Raw genomic sequence first — 17,325 nt, 5'->3', positions numbered from 1 at the left:
CTTATGTGCCAGTATTTCAAGTTTTTCCAAAATGATAATGCATTCCCTATGTGGCTTTTTTATTTTTTATTTTTTGGTACCTGGGAGCACTTAACTAACTGAGCCACATCCCCAGCCCTATTTCATTTTTATTTTTTATTTTGAGACCAGGTCTCCCTAAGTTTCTTAGGGCCTTGCTAAGTCACTGAGGCTGGCCTTGAACTTGTGAACTTGGGGTCCTCCTGCCTCAGCCTCCTGAGCTGCTGGGATGACAGTCCTGCGCCACCACCACACCCTACTGAATAAGAGTTGTCAGTGGTCAGTGATCAGAAATGCTGGCCCCAGATGCAAAAGCCAGACCTGAAGCTACCCCCTCCCCAGAAATACCAGCGAGCACCCCCAAGGCCTGTTTCAAATGTCAAAGGCCATGATGCTCCCTGTGGGCACAGCTTCTTTGTCCCAGAGGTGAGAAGGATCAGAACTCAAGGCCATAATCTGGGTGCTGTTTTCAATGCCATCTACCGGAGATGTGCCCTCTGCTCCACCCGAGCTCGCACACCAAAGGGACTTTCCGGCTGTCAGCCGCCGCCCCCCCCAGTGAGTTCTCTCTCCCCTGCCTCAAGTACACCCTGCTCCATTTACTCTTCCCTCCCTTGACTGTCCTGGAACTTATTCTTTCAACTTATGCGATAAGAACCCGAAAGGAAATTGGGGAAGCAGGGAATCTAGTCCCACCTCTACACTCAGGTTTCACTATGTGATTTTTTTTTTAAATTCAAATTTAATTTTAAAAAGTGTTTTGAGTTGTAGATGGACACAATACCTTTCATTCATTCATTCATTCATTAATACTGGGGATTGAACCCAGGGGGCACTTAACGGCTGAGCCACATCCCCAGCCCTTTTTGTGTTTTATTTAGAGACAGGGTCTGGATAAGTTGCTAAGGCTGGCTTTGAACTCATGATCCTCCTGCCTCAGCCTCCCATGCAGCTGGAATTTCAGGAGTGTGCCGAGGTGCCTGGCACAGATTTGTTGAACAAACACCATCCTGTCGTGGTGGGTTCAACTGAACAGTGCCACTGCCGACCCCTCTTCAGGGCAGTAGACGTGGTCTGGTGGCCTTTGAGATGAATGCATGGAGATCTATTGACTGACTGGGCCACTAAACCCCACTGAATGGCTGTGGGTGAGATCAATGGTCAAACGAAACCAGAGGCAGGAAGAGTCAGCCCTCCCTCCCAGAACACTGAGAAGGCTGGGAGACCCGCCCGCCCGACCCACCCGGCCTTCACAGTCTCCTTGTGATTCACTGGGAGAGGACTTGAGTAAACCAGGGTGACACTGTGTTCAAGAACCTCAAAGATCTGGTCAGGCAAATAGCCCAGCGATCACCGCAGCCCGGAGGTGAAGTTGTTCAGCACGCAGCCCACCCCCACGTGGGCTCACTTTCATCTGATTATGAAAGTAATGTTGACTCATAACTATAAAGTTTTTTTTTTTCAAACACCTTGGAAAAGTATGAAGAGAGTGAAAAATAGTCACAAATTTAGAGCATTTTATAAATTACCTCAGCTTTCTTCCCAGTGCATATAGTACATTCAAACTCCAAAGTAAATTTGTGCTTTTTATTAAGCAGGAATACCTAAGATTCATTGAGTAACTTACAGTGCATATGCCATTGCTCTCTCTGTGTGAATCTACTTTATATTCACCATAGTCCTGGGTAATGAGCACTGTTTTTTTTTTTCTTTTCCAGTCCTAGAGATTGAAGCCAGGGGATTCTACCCCTGAGCCGCATGCCCAGTTCTAAATTTTATTTTTGAGACAGGCTCTCACTAAGTTGCCCAGGTTGATCTCTGTGTTCTATCCTCCTTCCTCAGCCTCCCGATGAGCTGGGATTGATTACAGGCATGTGCCATGGTGCCTGGCACCCGTTTTACAGATAGAAACTGAGGCACGGAGAGGTGAGTGATTTGCCCAAGGTCAAGGTGTAGGTGGCCCAGCCAGGATTCAAGGCCCCGGGACCTTAACAGCGCACTCTGTGGTCAAGCCCCAGTGGAGGCCCCTTCCCAAGCTAATACAGAGAGGCATGTTCCCAGGATCCGCCTTTATTCTCCTGTCAATGGACGATTGAGGTTTCCCTAATTTTCCCCCATTAGGAAAGAGACAGAAAAAAAGGTCCCTTTGGGGCCATAAATGAGGTAAGAAAACTGCTTCGATGTCACCACAAGCTGTATTTCTGTCCTAGGAGTGGCAGAACAGGCTCAGCCCAGCGGGGCAGTCACCCTGCAGTGGCACACACGTCCAAGGGAGTCCATGTGCACCACGAGGGTTCAGCGCTGCTGCATGCTGGTTTATTTGATCCGAAGAGAACACTCTGGAATGCCAGCTGGGGACGCGGATCCAAGGTTGCCCAAGTGTAAGCAGCAGGGCTCGGCCCTGGGTCCGGTTCCTCCTCCCAGTGGAAGCACCCAGGTGCCGCCGCAGGGGGTGGCAAGGCCGGCCACCCAGGCTCAGGGCGAGCGGGACCTGCCGGCAAAACGAAAACTGGGGCTGGATTTTGAACGAAGCCCTGGACTTTGTGTCTCATGCTCCAGTTCAACCGGCCTCTGGTCACCGTCGGTTTCCAGGGAGCTGGCCAGCCCTGGGTCCTCAAAGCAAACCACCTGCAGGTCAGGCTGAAGGCAGCAAGGCCAGTGTGCATCTTGTCCCGTTGGGACAATACCCATTTATTTGCTGGCCCCGGGTTCTGCAGGTGCTAGGCTCAGTGTCACAGGCGCGTTGGGAGGTCGCCGTCCAGTCCTCCTCTGAAGCCAGCTTTGAGCTCACTCCGGGGCTGGCAGGTGCGCTTCCCTGCAGCTGCAGAACCAACCGAGGCTTGCACCCCCGACTCACGGCCCTCTGCACTGCGGGTCCTGCGGCCCTTTCCATCTTTGCATTTAAGGCACATGACTTGCCGATCTGGTGGCGCAGGACTATAATCCCAGCAGCTCGGGAGGCAAGAGGATGCAAGTTCCAGGGAGCCTCAGCAACTTAGGCCCTAAGCAATTTAGAAGACCCAGTTTCAAAATAAAGAATAAAAAGGGCTGGGGATGTGGCTCAGTGGTTCAGCGCCCTTGGGTGTAAATAATGAAGTAAAGGCAAATACTTTGAATGTCCCACAGACTTGTAAAAGAATCAGAGGGACAGGGACACCCCTCAGGAAGAGGTGGCTCGTGGGGCCATCCTGCTTCCATTCCGGCTGAGGCCCTGGGCTGCTGTGAGGTGTCCTTCCTGGAGTCTGCTGGGTTCCCAAGGGGAGCCTTCCCCACACCTGCCTGCCATCCCTCCACCCAGCACCGCCCCTGAGGTGAAGCCAGAGGAGACCCCAGAAGATTCCTAAGGAGGAAATGAGGTTAGAGAGACAGTCACCCCAAAGGGAGCTCTTTGTGCTATTGTGTGCACACAGTAGGTGCTTCATCCATGGTTAATGACTTCTACCGGGTACTATTCTGTGCACTAGAGCCCTTTTCAGTCTAATGAGGATGACAGATAATAAGGAAGTAAATTTTTCAAAGAAATAGAATATTACACTAAGTGAAAGAAGCCAGTTAGAAAATGCCACATTTTTATTCCGTTCATAGGAAGTGCTCAGAACAGGCAAATTCACAGAAATAGAAAATAGCTCGTGATTGACAGGCGCGGGGTGAAGTGCACGGAATCAGAATCTTGTCAGGGTGATGGGAATGTTCGGGAATCTGAGAGTGGAGACAGTGGCACAGCACCGGGAATACACTGACGTGTGCCCTTCAAAATGATGAAGGTCATGTATTAGGGATATTTCAATGACAATTTTTAAACATTTTGTTTGTGTGTGGTGGTGCTGGGGATTGAACCCAGGGCCTTGTGCAGGCGAGGCAAGCACTCTACCAACTGAGCCCTATCCCCAGCCCCTTAAAACATTTTTTGAAAGAACAAAAATTTCACACAGTGCTATGAGCCATGAAGTCAAGAAAGTAAAACGTTGAAAGACAGCAATGGTTTGGGCAGGTGGAGGGACTACCTCAGGCAGGGTGGTTTCCTCTGAGGCACAGACATTTGTGATGGGACCTGGCAGGCTTCGAGGGCAGCTATATAGACAAACACAGCAAGTGCAAGGGTCCTGAGGCAGGGATAGCTCTGCATGTTCAAGGAGAAGTCTGTACAGCTGGAGTTGGGTGAGCTGGGAGGACGCAGTGGACCAGAGGGGGCCTTGCAGATCACTAATAGACGTTGGAGTTTGGCTCACCATCAAAGGGGAGCCCCAGGTGAATTTGAGCAGGAGTAACATGATCTGATGCAGGAGGCAGCGGGTAGGGATCAAAGCAGAAAATACAGGTAAAGCAGTCGGCACGGCTCTGGGGCTGGCAGCACCCAGTAACCCCCAGTCACTTCCATAAACCAGAAAGATGCCAGCTTGTCAGGTTTAGTTGAACACAGGAAGTCAAGACCAGGGGCATCTTGGTATTTCCACTGACTCATGCCCTATTGTGTGAGTCACCTTGCCTATCAGTTCTTCCTCTCCTCCCCACAGTCACCTTTGTGTCTTTGCCACCGTCCCCACCCTGAGCCCTGGTGACAGATGGAAACATTATCTTCTAGGCTGCCCTGGGCTGATCTTTTTGCTTTCTCTCTCTCTCTCAAAAATATTTTACTGGGTGTGGTGGTGTATGCCTGTAATGCCAGCAACTCAGGAGGCTGGGGCAAGAGGATTGCAAGTCTGAGGCCGGCCTCAGTAATTTAGTGAGGCCCGAAACAACTTAGAGAGACCTTGTCACAAAATAGAAAATGAGAAGGGCTGGGGTTGTAGCTCAGTTGGTAGAGCACCCCTTGGTTCAATCCCCAATATAACAACAAACAAACCACAGCAAACCCATCCTGGCTTTAGGTTTTATTTTTATTGAGGTCATACATACACATAAGTTGAAGAGTCAAGTTTCAATTCACTTTCCAAAGAAAGAAATCTCCACTTTACTCACTCTTCCTATTACCCCTCTCACCTTGAACTTTTTTTTTTTTTTGCCTTTTACTCCTGCCTCTAGGTAACACGCTTGTATTGCAACTTGTTAATTTCTCTTTTCCAGTCAGACCTGCTCTCCACTGCAGATGACGAGGCTTCTGGGGGCTTTGCCCTCCCACACCCGGGTGCTCCAGCACACACACACACACACACACACACACACACACACCCTTGGCCTCCCCCGTCCTCTCAATGTAGCTAGATGGTGACTTGGGTGAGGTCGATACTTGCCATTCACCTCGTGGGGATCATGTAAGCGCCATTTGCAGCTGAGCTCCGTGATGCACTGGGGTGGCCTTGGCTTTTCCTGCTCAGCTTTTCATGTTTCCTTGGTTATTAATTATCCTCCTCTCCTGCCCCCACCCTGGCCTAATTTTCTCAGTACTTGTCAGTTCAACTGCAAACTCTTTGACGGAGGTCCAAGTGTCCTCTCAACCCTCTCTAATTTATCATGATTCTATCCATTTACCTCCTGGACAAAACACCCTGGAGTCTCAGATAAGCGAACTGCTGGACCGCGTACTCTTTGGTATAGGGCCACCATCCTGAGGTTTTTTGCTGTCTCCATTTAGGGATTGTGCTTACTTCAGTCCCAATCTGAGTTTCTGTTTCCTGCGTCAAGGGTCTTATTCTTTATTACTTGACCTGCCTCCCGCTTTTTTTTTTTGGTCCCGGGGATTGAACTCAGGGGCACTCGACCACTGAGCCACATCCCCAGCCCTATTTTGTATTTTATTTAGAGACAGGGTCTCACTGAGTCACTTAGGGTCTTGCTAAGTTGCTGAGGCTGGCTTTAAACTCACGGTCCTCCTGCCCCAGCCTCCCAAGCCTCTAGGATTACAGATGTACACCATTGTGCCCAGCTGACCCTTATCTTTTTGATGTAAGCACCTTGAGAAAGGGTATATGGGAAGTAGAAATCTTGAGACTTTCTGTAGCTAAAAATATTTTTATTCTGTTTTTTCTTTGACGATGGCTTAGTGGGTATAGAGTTCTAGGTTGAAAATCATTTTCCTTTGGAATTTGGAATACATTACTCTCACCTTCTTGCTTCTAAGTTTTTATTAAGTCTAAGGTTATTTTGATACTTTATATGTAATGTATTTCCCCGTCTCTTCTGGAAGTTCACGGGTTCTTTTCTCATATTTTGAAGTTTTGTAATAATGTTTCTTGGCAAGATCTGAAAGTTTGGTTCTTAAGTGGACTTCTAGTTGATTTCCTTATTTAATACCCTCCTCTCTGGAGGTGCCTACTCATTTCTTTTTTTTTTTTTTAAATATTTATTTATTTAGTTTTCGGCAGACACAACATCTTTGTTTGTATGTGGTGCTGAGGATCGAACCCTGGCCGCACACATGCCAGGCGAGCTTGCTACCGCTTGAGCCACATCCCCAGCCCAACCTACTCATTTCAATTTCATTTTCAATAGTACCTGGTGCAAAAATTCCTGAGCCTTTTGGAGTTTTGGGGAGTAAATCAGGTTGGCCTTGGCTTTCCCCGTACCAATTCAGAATTCTGTATTCCCAGTTCTTTTGAGTGGTTCACCTACTAACCTATCCACTTGCTGTTATACAAAATGTTCTATAATCTCTCCTGTTCTCAGGTGCATGAAGGCTTATTTTCATAATCGTAAACCCCTGCCTTGTCAATCCAGTGGTGCTTAGTGGTATTGCAAAAGTAAAAACATACGTTTGTTCTGTCATCTTTTCCCCAAAGTCTTGCTGGCTAATCTGAACACGGCACTTTCTCCATTGCTGAAATTACATATCTTCCCCAGGGCCTCGCCTGACTCCCCTCTCCATTCCTCATGCTACCTCTGAGGCTGATCACTGGTAAACATGGGGGACATTTAACAGGATCCCCCTCAGTAGTGATTACCACGTGTGATTACCCTAAGAAGTCCCTGAGAGGAATGTCTCAGTTTGCTTTGCTCAGTTGCAGGAATGGAGGAGAATTAAGACAGGAAAGAGCAAGAAGTCAGTACAGGTGCCAAGCCAGCCACCACTGTGGGCACGCTGAGCTTGATCCCATGGGGGAGTCTCAGGAAATAGTTGAGGACGCGCAGCACAGACTGGCCCCACGCAGAGGGTGAGGAAGTGGGGCATGGATTCTCCAGTGGCCACTAGCTGTTTGTTAAGAAGCATGAACTCCCGGATGGCTGGCTTGTTCTGGGCTGGGAGGGAGTCCTTTCTCAGTCAATCTCTGTCACTATGTCAGAATACCCGAGACTGGGACATTTAGAGAGAAAGGAAATTTATTTCTTACAATTCTGGAGGCTGGGAAGTCTAACACTGAGGGGTGGCATCTGGCAAGGGCCTTCTCACTGTGGCATTCTGTGGCAGAAGGGCAAAGAGAAGGCGAGAGAGAGGGGCAAAAGAGGGCCAAATTTATCCTTTTATAGAGAACCCACTCCTGTTCTAACAAAGCTACTCTTACTATAATGACATTAATCCTTTGAGGAGGGCAGAGTCCTGAAAGCCTAATCATCTCTTAAAGGTCCCACCTCTTAATAGTATTGCATTTGGAATTAAGACTCTAGCACAGGCTTTTAAAAGGAAGACACATTCAAGCTATGGAACTCAGGACGGGATGTAGCTCAGCGGTAGAGCACTTGCCTACCATGTGCAAGGCCCTGGGCTCAATCTCCAGTACTGAAGAGAGGGAGGGAGAGAAATCATGTACAGTTCTCTTCCGTTTTCTCTCTCAACAATAACAATACTAAATAATACTAAATGATATAAATGAATGAAGGTGAATCCAGCCTAGATCTTATTTTTCCTGCGGTGTGGTGGGCAGAAAAATGGCCGTTCTCAAGGTGAGCACATGGCCATTCTAAAGGTGGGCACGTGCTAGCCCCTGACCCGTGGACATGCTGTGTTACATGGCGGAAGGTCGAAGGTTGCGGATGGTCAGGTCACTTGAAATGGGGAAATTGTCTGATTTTCTGGATGAGTGCATGTAAGGGAGAGAGGAAGGCAGGACCTCAGGGTCCACTGTCCCCACAAGGTGAAGGAAGCTGAGGATGGGGGATGCAGTTGCTGGCTTTGAAGACGCACGATGGGCCACAAGCCAGATGCCACCCCTCAGTGTTGGACTTCCCAGCCTGCCCTGTGGGACTGGGACAGCCTCTAGAAGCAGAGAGCCCAGGGAGGCGGACTCTCCTATGGCCTCCAGCTGCAAGGCGGCCTCACCCACCCCAGGATTTTAGCCCCTTGTGGCTTCTAACCAATAGAACTAGGCCACAATCAGGTTGTCCTGTTTTGTAGCAATTCCTGGCTATAAGTCTTTTTTTTCCCCCCTGAAGTACTAGGGGTTAAACCCGAGGCCTCTGTGCATGCGAGGCAAATGCTCTACTACTGAGCGCCACAAATCCCAGCCATAGATATTTTTATATAAATCTATATTTTAATATATTTCTCTTACTGGTCCTGCGTCTCTGAACCCTGACTGATCCACGTGTGACCACTTTGATTCCCTTTTTATTTTTGGTTTTTATTTAATCATGCATTTCTTGCAGAGCTGGGGATTGAACTCAGGGCCTCATGCATGCTGGAAAAGGACTATACCACTGAGCCACAACCCCAAGCCCTAGGCTCTTTTAAAATAATATGAAATAGTGAACTTCTTAAGGAGTCTTTGGTGGTCCCTGATTTTGTTGACAGCTTCAGAATTTTCTGTCTTTTTTTTTTTTCTTCTTCTTTTCTTTCTCTTTCCCAGTACTAGGAACCCAAGCCAGGAGTGGTGTACTCCTGAGCGACATCCTGAGGTCCTTCCCCGCTTTTTTTATTAAGTTGCCCGGTTTGACCTCAAACTTGTGATCCTCCTGACTCAGCCTCCCACCACCACACACCTGGCAGCTCCAGCATTTTTTAAGCTCTGGGAAAACAGTGATGAGCAAGACTTCAGGGTTCCACCTCTGTAAACCTGGGCTCAAAAGAATATTTCTCTTATAGGGTTATTGTCATGAATGAGCCATGCCATCCACATAGACCACAGCCAAACGGGTTAGGTCACGATGTCAGTGTAGGGTCAGGCAAGGGATGGCAACCAGCCATGAACTCCCAGGCCACACCACTTTCAGCCACAGCAGTTCACCAAATACTCACAGGTCACCTGGTGGTCATAAGCTACGTAATGACAAGTTCTTTTATTCCAATCTTAACTACCAATGTCCATAACACTCAAGTCACACATCACACTGTACATAATTATATATGCACAAGTTACAGACAGGCCAAGAAAGGGTTAAGGTGGCCACAGGGGTTCGGGAGACTGAATCAAGGGCAAAGGTAGATAGTGAGCTACATGGGAGGCAGAGTCTCTGTGGGTGGCCAGGTGAGATTAGCAACCAGCAGAAGCCCTTGTTCAGGGTACAGAGCTGCCAAAGTGCAGAGAATTGATTCTAAGCCAGAGTCTGGATGGAAGGAGTGTCTGCTTGAGATGTCACAGTGGGTCATGCCTGGTCTTCACCGGCAGGAGAAACCACACTCTGCTGAAGCCCAAGGAAAGAGATTTGGAAATTTGTCACTGTAGAGATTTTCCTGGGCAAGGCTTGTGACTAGTGACCAGGTGACGGGGTCAGGGTGCCACCATATCCAGTCGCAGGGTGGCCTCCTTTTATGGGCCTCTGTTGAGGGGATTGCTTCATTGGGTGGTCTGGTGGGCTCCATGAACTTACAGGCCTGGTTTTTGCCATATAAATTGGATACGACCGTGCACCTGTGTGCTTCTGATTACCCTGTTGAGTTTGCCGGGGGTCATTTTTGTAGCATTGTTGATTTAGTTTGTTTCTTGTGGTGGTGTGAGGCAGGAGGTTGTTTACTTGTACAAACAAGACGTGGGGTCATTCCACCTCAGCCCTTAGACTCAAAAGGGAGTAACTCACAGCAAATCACCGCTTTGTAAAATGGCGTAACTCCAGGTCAGGCACAGCCTGAAAGCACCTTGTGGAGTAATGCCCAGCAGGGCACAGCCTGCTCTCCACCATTATTATAAGGATTAAATAAATGACTGAGCACAATACTCTTGGAACAATGCCTGGAGCAGAGGAGGTATTCAAGAAACGTTATAAGAGGCACGGGAGGAAGGACACAGGAGAGACTCCAATCCTTGATTTCCCAAGCTGTGTCCCAGGGAGGGAAAGGTGATAAACTCAGGAAGGCAGGAGAGAAGCTAGCAGAGGAGCCGGGAAGAAGGAACAATTCTGGTAGTGCAAAATGCCGCGGAGACACTTGCTTGTGTTTTAAACTTTGGGCCAGAGGTCAGAGCCTGTGGGCCACATCTAGCCTGCCACCTATTTTCATATGCCCCAATGGCTATGAGTGGCTTTACATTTTTTTTTTTTGTACCAGGAATTGAACTCAGGGACACTTGCCCACTGAGCCCCATCCCAGCCCTTTTTTTTTTGTATTTTATTTAGAAACAGGGTCTCACTGAGCTGCTTAGGGCCTTGCTTTTGCTGAGGCTGGCCTGGAACTCTTGATCCTTCTGCCTCAGCCTCCCAAGCCGCTGGAATCACAGGCGTGTGCCACTGTGCCCGGCTTGGCTTTACATTTTTTAAATGGTCAAAAACAATCCAAAAGAGAAGAGTGAAAATAATGACATGTGGGAATACCATGACATTCAAATGTCAACATTCATGAAGTTTTATTGGAACCTGGCCCCACCTTCTTATGTCTTCCAGGACTGTTCTCTCACTGCAAAGCCTGGATTTACTGTCTTTAGAGGAAAAGTTTGCAGGTCAGAGAGGGGCCCCTCACCCAGGAGGTGACATCGGAGATGACAAGAGGTGGAATAACAAGGCGGAAGGTTGGAGGTAGTGGGTAGAGCAGACCAGGCAGAGAGAACCCAGGCAGGCGCTTTCTCTCTCACCGGCAACAGTCTTCTAAGAGGGGTGCTGACAAAAATTGTGGTGACTCCCTGAGGCCTCCCAGGCTTGGGCAGAACTGCAACTTGCAGGCTGGCACTTCTGGGCCTGGCACAGCCCTGAGCCCAGGAACTGCATGTCCAGTGCCTTTATTTGTCTTCCTGGGGCCATGACCTTGAGAGTTTAGATTAATTCCCAGGAATAGGTGAGAAGCACCTGGGACTTGACCACAGGCCTGAGAGCAGGTGACCTGCAGCCTCAGGGCTGGCAGCAGGCCCGAGGAGGCCGGGGCTGCAGTCCAAGGACTGTTGCCAAGTGCTGATCTGGCCTTGAGTGGTGAGGGCAGTGAGTGGGTAGAGAGGAGCAGCCCTTGGTGAATTGCAGCCAGGTGGGGTTTTCTGGGGCTAGAGAAAGAGGAACAGCCTTGAGCTCTTGGGTAACAAGTGAAAGCAAATGAAAGAGAATATAAAAAGAAAAAGAAACTGAGCCAGACCTCAAGGAATCCGCGATGCTTTATTGAGCAGCAGAGGGGCACACTTTCAAGAGGCAGCAAGGCCACGGGCTACAACAGGGTCTGAGTTTCACAGGGCTTAGCGGGGCCAGGTTGTGGGAGGAGTTGGTCAGCTAGGATTGCACCAGGTCAGAGACCTGAGCTCCCTTTTCCCCTGAGGGTTTTGTAAATCTCCATTTCCTTCCACAGGTCTGGCCTGAGAGCACCAAGCATTCACCCTCTGCCACCCACTTCGCCTCCCATAAGTCTCTGGGTCTACTTTTATCTTAGAGCCAGAGAAACTTAGGCAGTACAGAGAAACAGGGCTATTGGTTTAAAAAAAAAAAATGACCTGAGCTGCTCATGGTGGCCTACACTAGTAGTCCCAACCGCGTGAGAGGCTGAGGAGAATTCAGGGCTGGCCTGAGTGATTTAGGGCCCAGGAAGTCGCTGTGTCAATTTTTTTTTTTTTTTTTTTTTTGCAGTATTGAGGATGGAATCCAGAAGTGCTCTACTACTGAGCTACATTCCTAGCTCCCTGCCCCCGCCTTTTTTTTTTTTAGTGTTACCCAAAGCTCAGTCCTTGTCCCTGATGCCAATCCAGTAACAAGGACACAGTTTTGAGAAAAAGGAAAAAGAAGGTTTATTATTTTGCTTGCAAAGGAAAAACTCAGGGGGCTCCTGTCCCAAAGGCTGTGATTCTACTCATCAAGGGGAACAGGAGGCTTCTAAAGAGGTGATTCAAAGGTTCACTTGTTAATTTGGGAGAGAGTCATTTCTGAGATCTTCTGGTGCCATCCCCCAAATCTGAATTACTTCATTCCCATGGTGGGTGTGTGCTCAAGGACAGATAACTCGGATGGGGAAGAAAGGTAATCCTGTTTCCCCTGAGATTAGGGACGGGGAGAGGTTAGGGAGGAGAACAGAGAAAGAGAAACGCGTCCTTTAAAAAAATCAGTCACAGTGGCAGAGCAGCAAGGGCTATATTCAAAGCATAAAAGGGTCCCCTGTTACAGTAGTGCCGGGGACTGAACCAGGAACAGACCCTAGTTGCACCCTCAGCCTTTTTTTATTTTTTATTTTGAAACAGGGGCTGCCTAACTTGCCCAGATTGGCCTGCGATTTGGGATCCTCCTGCCTCAGTTTCCCCAATTGCTGGGATTACAGGTGTGCACTTTTATATCCATCCTCCAAATAAAATTTTAAAAGGGCTGGGGGTTTAGCTCAGCGGTATAGAGAGCTTTTCTAGCATGCACAAGACCTTCTCCAGCACAACACACACACACACACACACACACACACGAAAGAGAGACAGAGACAGTTCCAGCTTCATGGTTTGCTTTTGTGTGACTGCAGGCAAGTGGCTTGACTTCTCTGTGGTGATTCAGTTCCTGAATAATGACAGTTTCATCTAGAAAGCTATGGAAGGAATTAAGGAAACAATAGCCTCACAGCACACCCACAGGAAGGGCTCAAAAAACCAGCAGAATCTAACCTCATTCTCTCAGTTTTGACAAGAGTCCTAAAAGGTCTCGGAGGGTGGAGAACTCTGGGTTTCAGCCGGATTTCTCAGTTTAGCTCCTCAGGATTTCTCAGTTTAGCTCCTCAGGGCCAAAACTCTGACTTCATCCTCTTTCAACTGCCCCAGTCCATCAGCAAACCCTGCCTTCAATGTGCACCCAGTCCAACCGCACCTGCCACTTCAGGTACTACCTTCATCCAAATGCCATCAGCTCTCACCCAGATGACTGCCAAGGCCTCCTGGCTGGTCTTGGGGCTTCTCCCCTAGATTCACCACACCCAGTCAACACTCCACAAGCAGCCAAGGCTGTGTCATTTGTTGGAAGGAACCCTTTCTGTGACTCCCTGAAGCACTTAGAATGAACTTATTTATCCGATGATGATTATTATTGAGTGTCTACCATGAGCCTGGTACCGTTTTAGGCACTGGAGATAAAATGGAGAACAAAACAGACAAGAATCTCTGTATTCATGAAGATTCTGTCACAGGAGAAGAGATGTCTCCAGAGAAGGGCCCCAGGAGTTCCCAGAAAAGAGAGGGAACTCAACTGAGGACCAACAACAGGGTTCTTGCCACATGTGACAGAAAGGAAAAGAATTTCAGCAAGAGCCAGACAAAGGTTTAGATAGGTTTATTGAGGAAGGTAGACATTCAAGAGAGACTTGGGCTGTCTGCAGAGGGAGACGCAGCTCTGACTTGGACTGGGGGGTCCAATATTTATAGAAGGGCTATTTCAGGGACTAGACTTTAGCTGCACAATTCTGTGCCATTTTTCCAGTGCTTGTGTATTTATTTCCCTTATTTTACAGGGACACAGGCCTAGAGTATGGGCCAAGATTTGCCCATTTGTGTTTTCTGCATCTCAATGGATTGATTCTGCATTTCAATTGCTTGAGGGTGTTTCCCTATCTCAGTTCCACTCTCATTGTGCAAGATGGACAATAAATATCTAAGCAAATCACTATATATATGAACATATGAAGCCAGGAGTAATTTACCACAGTCACATCCCCAGCCCTTTTTATTTTTCTGGCTTTAACTTGAAATCCTCCTGCCCCAGCCTCCCAACTCACTGGCATCATAGGCGAGCACCACCATGCCCAGCAGAATACATGGTATTTTAGGAGATCTATGGAAAAATAGTTCAGGGACGGTGGGGGTCCTTGGATTTTAAATAGTCAGGATTTTAAATGGTCAGGGAAGACTTAATGCAAAAGGCTGAAGGTGGTAAAGGTGGAGCCCAAGCAGTTGCCTAGGAGCAGAGCATTCTAGACCAAGGGCTGGGCAAGTACCAGGGCAAGTGGTGCTCTCAGGGCTCCAAGCATAGGGAGGAAGCTGCCCTGATAACAGCACAAAGTGGGGAGGGAGTGGGCCGAGACCCAGCTTACTGGGGCAAACGGGGCAGAGCTGATTCCTGGAGATGGTCCAGGGCTTTAAGATTGTAAGTCATTACAGGTTCTGAGCAGAAGCGTGACTGTAGTTTAAGGATCACTCTGACCTCTATGGAAGACCTTCAGGAACCGGCACAGACATTCAGGGAGTGTGTGATTAACCAGATGAGATTCTATGGCTCGGACCAGGGCAGCAGAGGCGGTCAGTCAAACCCCAAAGCCTTACAATAGCCTTTCTGATGGGGTCCCCCTACCCGCCACTGCACTGCTGGGCACACAGTAGGCGCCTACTACTAATTTGTTGAATCAGGGGCTGGGGGCATGTAGCTCAGTGGTAGAGCGCTTCCTAGCAAGCATGAGGCTGGGAGGGGATTTCTGTCCCGGATTTTAGCCAAATGAATGTCAGGGCGCTGGGTAGAGAGTGCTTGCCCTCAGGGTGAGTCACAGTGACCTCACAGAAGTTTCCCCCAAATCGTCCCCGCCCGGTAATCGGGAAAAGGCCGACTCTCCGGGGCAGTGCTGCCACGTGGCCCAAACCGGACGTAAGCCCGGACAGTCCCGGGAGGGCCCTCCCACGCGCCTCCTCCCACCCTCAGGCCACTGAGATGTCAGGACAGAGGGTCACCCTCGCGAGGTCGAGGCCCCGCCCCCCGCGCGCTGGCCCGCCCGCGCCTCCAGCGGAAGCCGGAAGCGACCGTGGGCCCCGCTAGCCCCGCGGCTCCAAACTCGGTGGTCTTGGAGGCTCCGCAGGATGGGGGAGAAGATGGCGGAAGAGGAGTGAGTGGGCTTTTCCGGGGCGGCGGAGGCGGCAGGGCTGGGCCCCGGCGGGTGACGGCGAGCCTCTGGCCCGGAAGGCGGGGTTCCTGTGCCAGTTGTCAGGGCTGCCCCTGCCCGCGCCCACGCGGAGGGCGGGATGGGGACGTGGGCCCGGTTGGGCTCTGCAGCCCCCGGAGGTCGGACCCCGGGCTGGGGCGCCCCGAGAACAGCCCTGCGGAGGCCGCGGCCCACCTCCACCGTCTGGGTTTCCGCCCTGCGGAGGCCGCTGCGCGCTCCTCGCCTCGCCGCAGGAAGGCTCCGGGCCCCCCGCGCCCGCTCGCTGCCTCGCCAGCCGCAGCCTCCTCTAACGATCGGTTCGCGTCCGTCCCCTTCACCGAGTTTCATTCATCCGAGGACGGTTGGCGCAGTTGCAGGCCCGAGGCACATGGTAGTGAGGGAGGCGGACCAGGAGCTGCCTGAAGTCTGACAGGGACCCACGCGGTGGGCCCCGGCCCGATAAATGCAAGGAGTGGAGTAGCGTGCGGGTGCGGAGTTCCCAGGAAGAAGTGTCGCTTGAGCAGAAACTTTAACAAACAGGAGGAATAGGAGAGGTGGCAAGTTCAAAAGCCCTTTCTCAAGAGAGGGTTTTGTGCTTTGGAGTGAAGGAAAGAAAGGCAGCAGGGGTAGAGTGTAGAAAACAGGAGAATGAGCTCCATGTGATGAGGTAGGGAGGGCGTCTGTGTCCTCCAGGCCTTTGTGGCCAAGGTCCATCGCCATCGTTGCAGGCCACCATCTGTTGCACGTTCTAGACACCCTGTCAGTGTTCGTGGAATGAGTATGTGAAGGTTAGCAAGGTACCCATTGATACTGGACTTCTTCACCTGATAACCTTTCAATAGCCCTTGGCCACGTGGGGGCCAAGTCATTCAGTCGATTGACTTATTGGGCATCTGCTCCAGACACTGAACTGGTCCTCAACAGCACAAAGCAAAGAGACTGGACTAGCCCCGTGCTGTCAGGCTTGGGTTGAAGCTTGATTCTGCCATTGACTAATAAGGATGTTGGTCAAGGTATGGAACCTGGAGAGGTAGTGTGTTACCTTGTTCCTGGAATGAAGCAGGATGCAGTAAATACCAACTGTTACAAGCACAATTAACCATTGTTATCATATCAGTATTGCCCTAGTTCACAGTCCCAACACAATATGAAAAGAGAGCCTTGGCACAGAAGCCATGGGGTGGGTACACTGGGTGGGGTGGAGTATTATAAAGCAGGTAACCTGAGCCTTCTGAAATCTGAGTAGGATTTTGTAAGGTAGGGTAGGTCATTCTGACCAGAGTGACAATTGGGCAAATTCAGGTGGTTTCTTCCGCAAGCAGAAATAATACAAAGAACACAAAATGGATAAATAAAAGCATGAAGTAATGGACCTTGGGATGTGTTGAGACTAGTTGCCCCCATCAAGTGTGAAAAAGCAGGACATATTTTGTTTCTATACCAGCCCAGATTTGCCCTTGTTCCTGGCCTCTGGGAGGCTATAATCAAAGGTACCTGAGGTCTTTATTACCCTCCTGCAGGCAGGGGTTTCCTTCATCTCCATTTTTCTGAGGCCTGCCTTCTCTTTGGGAGACTTGTGAATCCCATGAAATTCTTTGCCAGGTTCTCTTCCATTTTGAGGTGTGTGTATTGATACTTGAGACCCCTTTCTGTCATCTAATTCTGCTTTTTATATTCTCCAACAGGTTCTCCAATACAACTCATGAGGGTTTCAATGTCACCCTCCATACCACCTTGGGTGTCACGACCAAACTGGTGCTCCCGACCCCTGCCAAGCCCATCCTCCCTGTGCAGACGGGCGAGCAGGCCCAGCAGGAGGAGCAGTCAAGTGGCATGACCATTTTCTTCAGCCTCCTTGTCTTAGGTGAATATGGAGCCCACCATTGCCCTCAGGAGTGTTTGTGGTTGACCCTGTCATCGCTGTCTCTGTCAGGCCTTCCTGCCATGTGGTTCCACTTTCAACACTGAGGGCCAGTGGTCATAACACCGTAAGGGTCTATGGAATCATGGGGCTAAGCAGTTCTGAAGAGCTCTTAGTGTCGTATCCTGACCTTTGAAAGAAGGAATTAAAGAATTTTTGACCCAAAAAGGATCTTGAACAACCATTAGTGGATTTCGTATTCTGCTCATAGGAATCTGTGTGTGTGTGTGTGTGTGTGTGTGTGTACATGCACACATGTGTGAAGGTGGTGGGCAGGAGGTAGGGGGAGCCAAGTGAGAACACA

General features: G+C 49.6%; 1 protein-coding gene across 3 annotated transcripts in view; it reads left to right on the top strand.

Annotated features, from left to right (window-relative positions):
• The first annotated feature begins 14,935 nt into the window (after positions 1-14,935).
• The window catches only part of Slc9a8 (solute carrier family 9 member A8), a 75,148-nt gene continuing 72,758 nt past the window's right edge, over positions 14,936-17,325 (top strand). For 2 of the 3 annotated variants that reach the window (XM_046433192.2, XM_046433191.2), the window contains exons 1-2: positions 14,936-15,064; positions 16,786-16,964. In XM_046433192.2, the coding sequence (XP_046289148.1) occupies positions 15,039-15,064; positions 16,786-16,964 (205 nt within the window). In that variant the 5' untranslated portion in view covers positions 14,936-15,038. Of the gene's footprint in view, positions 15,065-15,348; positions 16,114-16,785; positions 16,965-17,325 lie in introns of those variants that run through there. The other variant, XM_046433193.2, reaches the window with a different exon arrangement.

This window comes from Marmota monax, unplaced genomic scaffold (genome assembly GCF_021218885.2).
Source record: "Marmota monax isolate L192 unplaced genomic scaffold, Marmota_monax_Labrador192_F-V1.1 WCK01_AAM20220418_F8-fsc00014, whole genome shotgun sequence".
NCBI lineage: Eukaryota > Metazoa > Chordata > Mammalia > Rodentia > Sciuridae > Marmota > Marmota monax.
The sequence above is the reverse complement of the archived record's forward strand: the minus strand, read 5'-3'. Positions and strand labels throughout refer to the sequence as shown.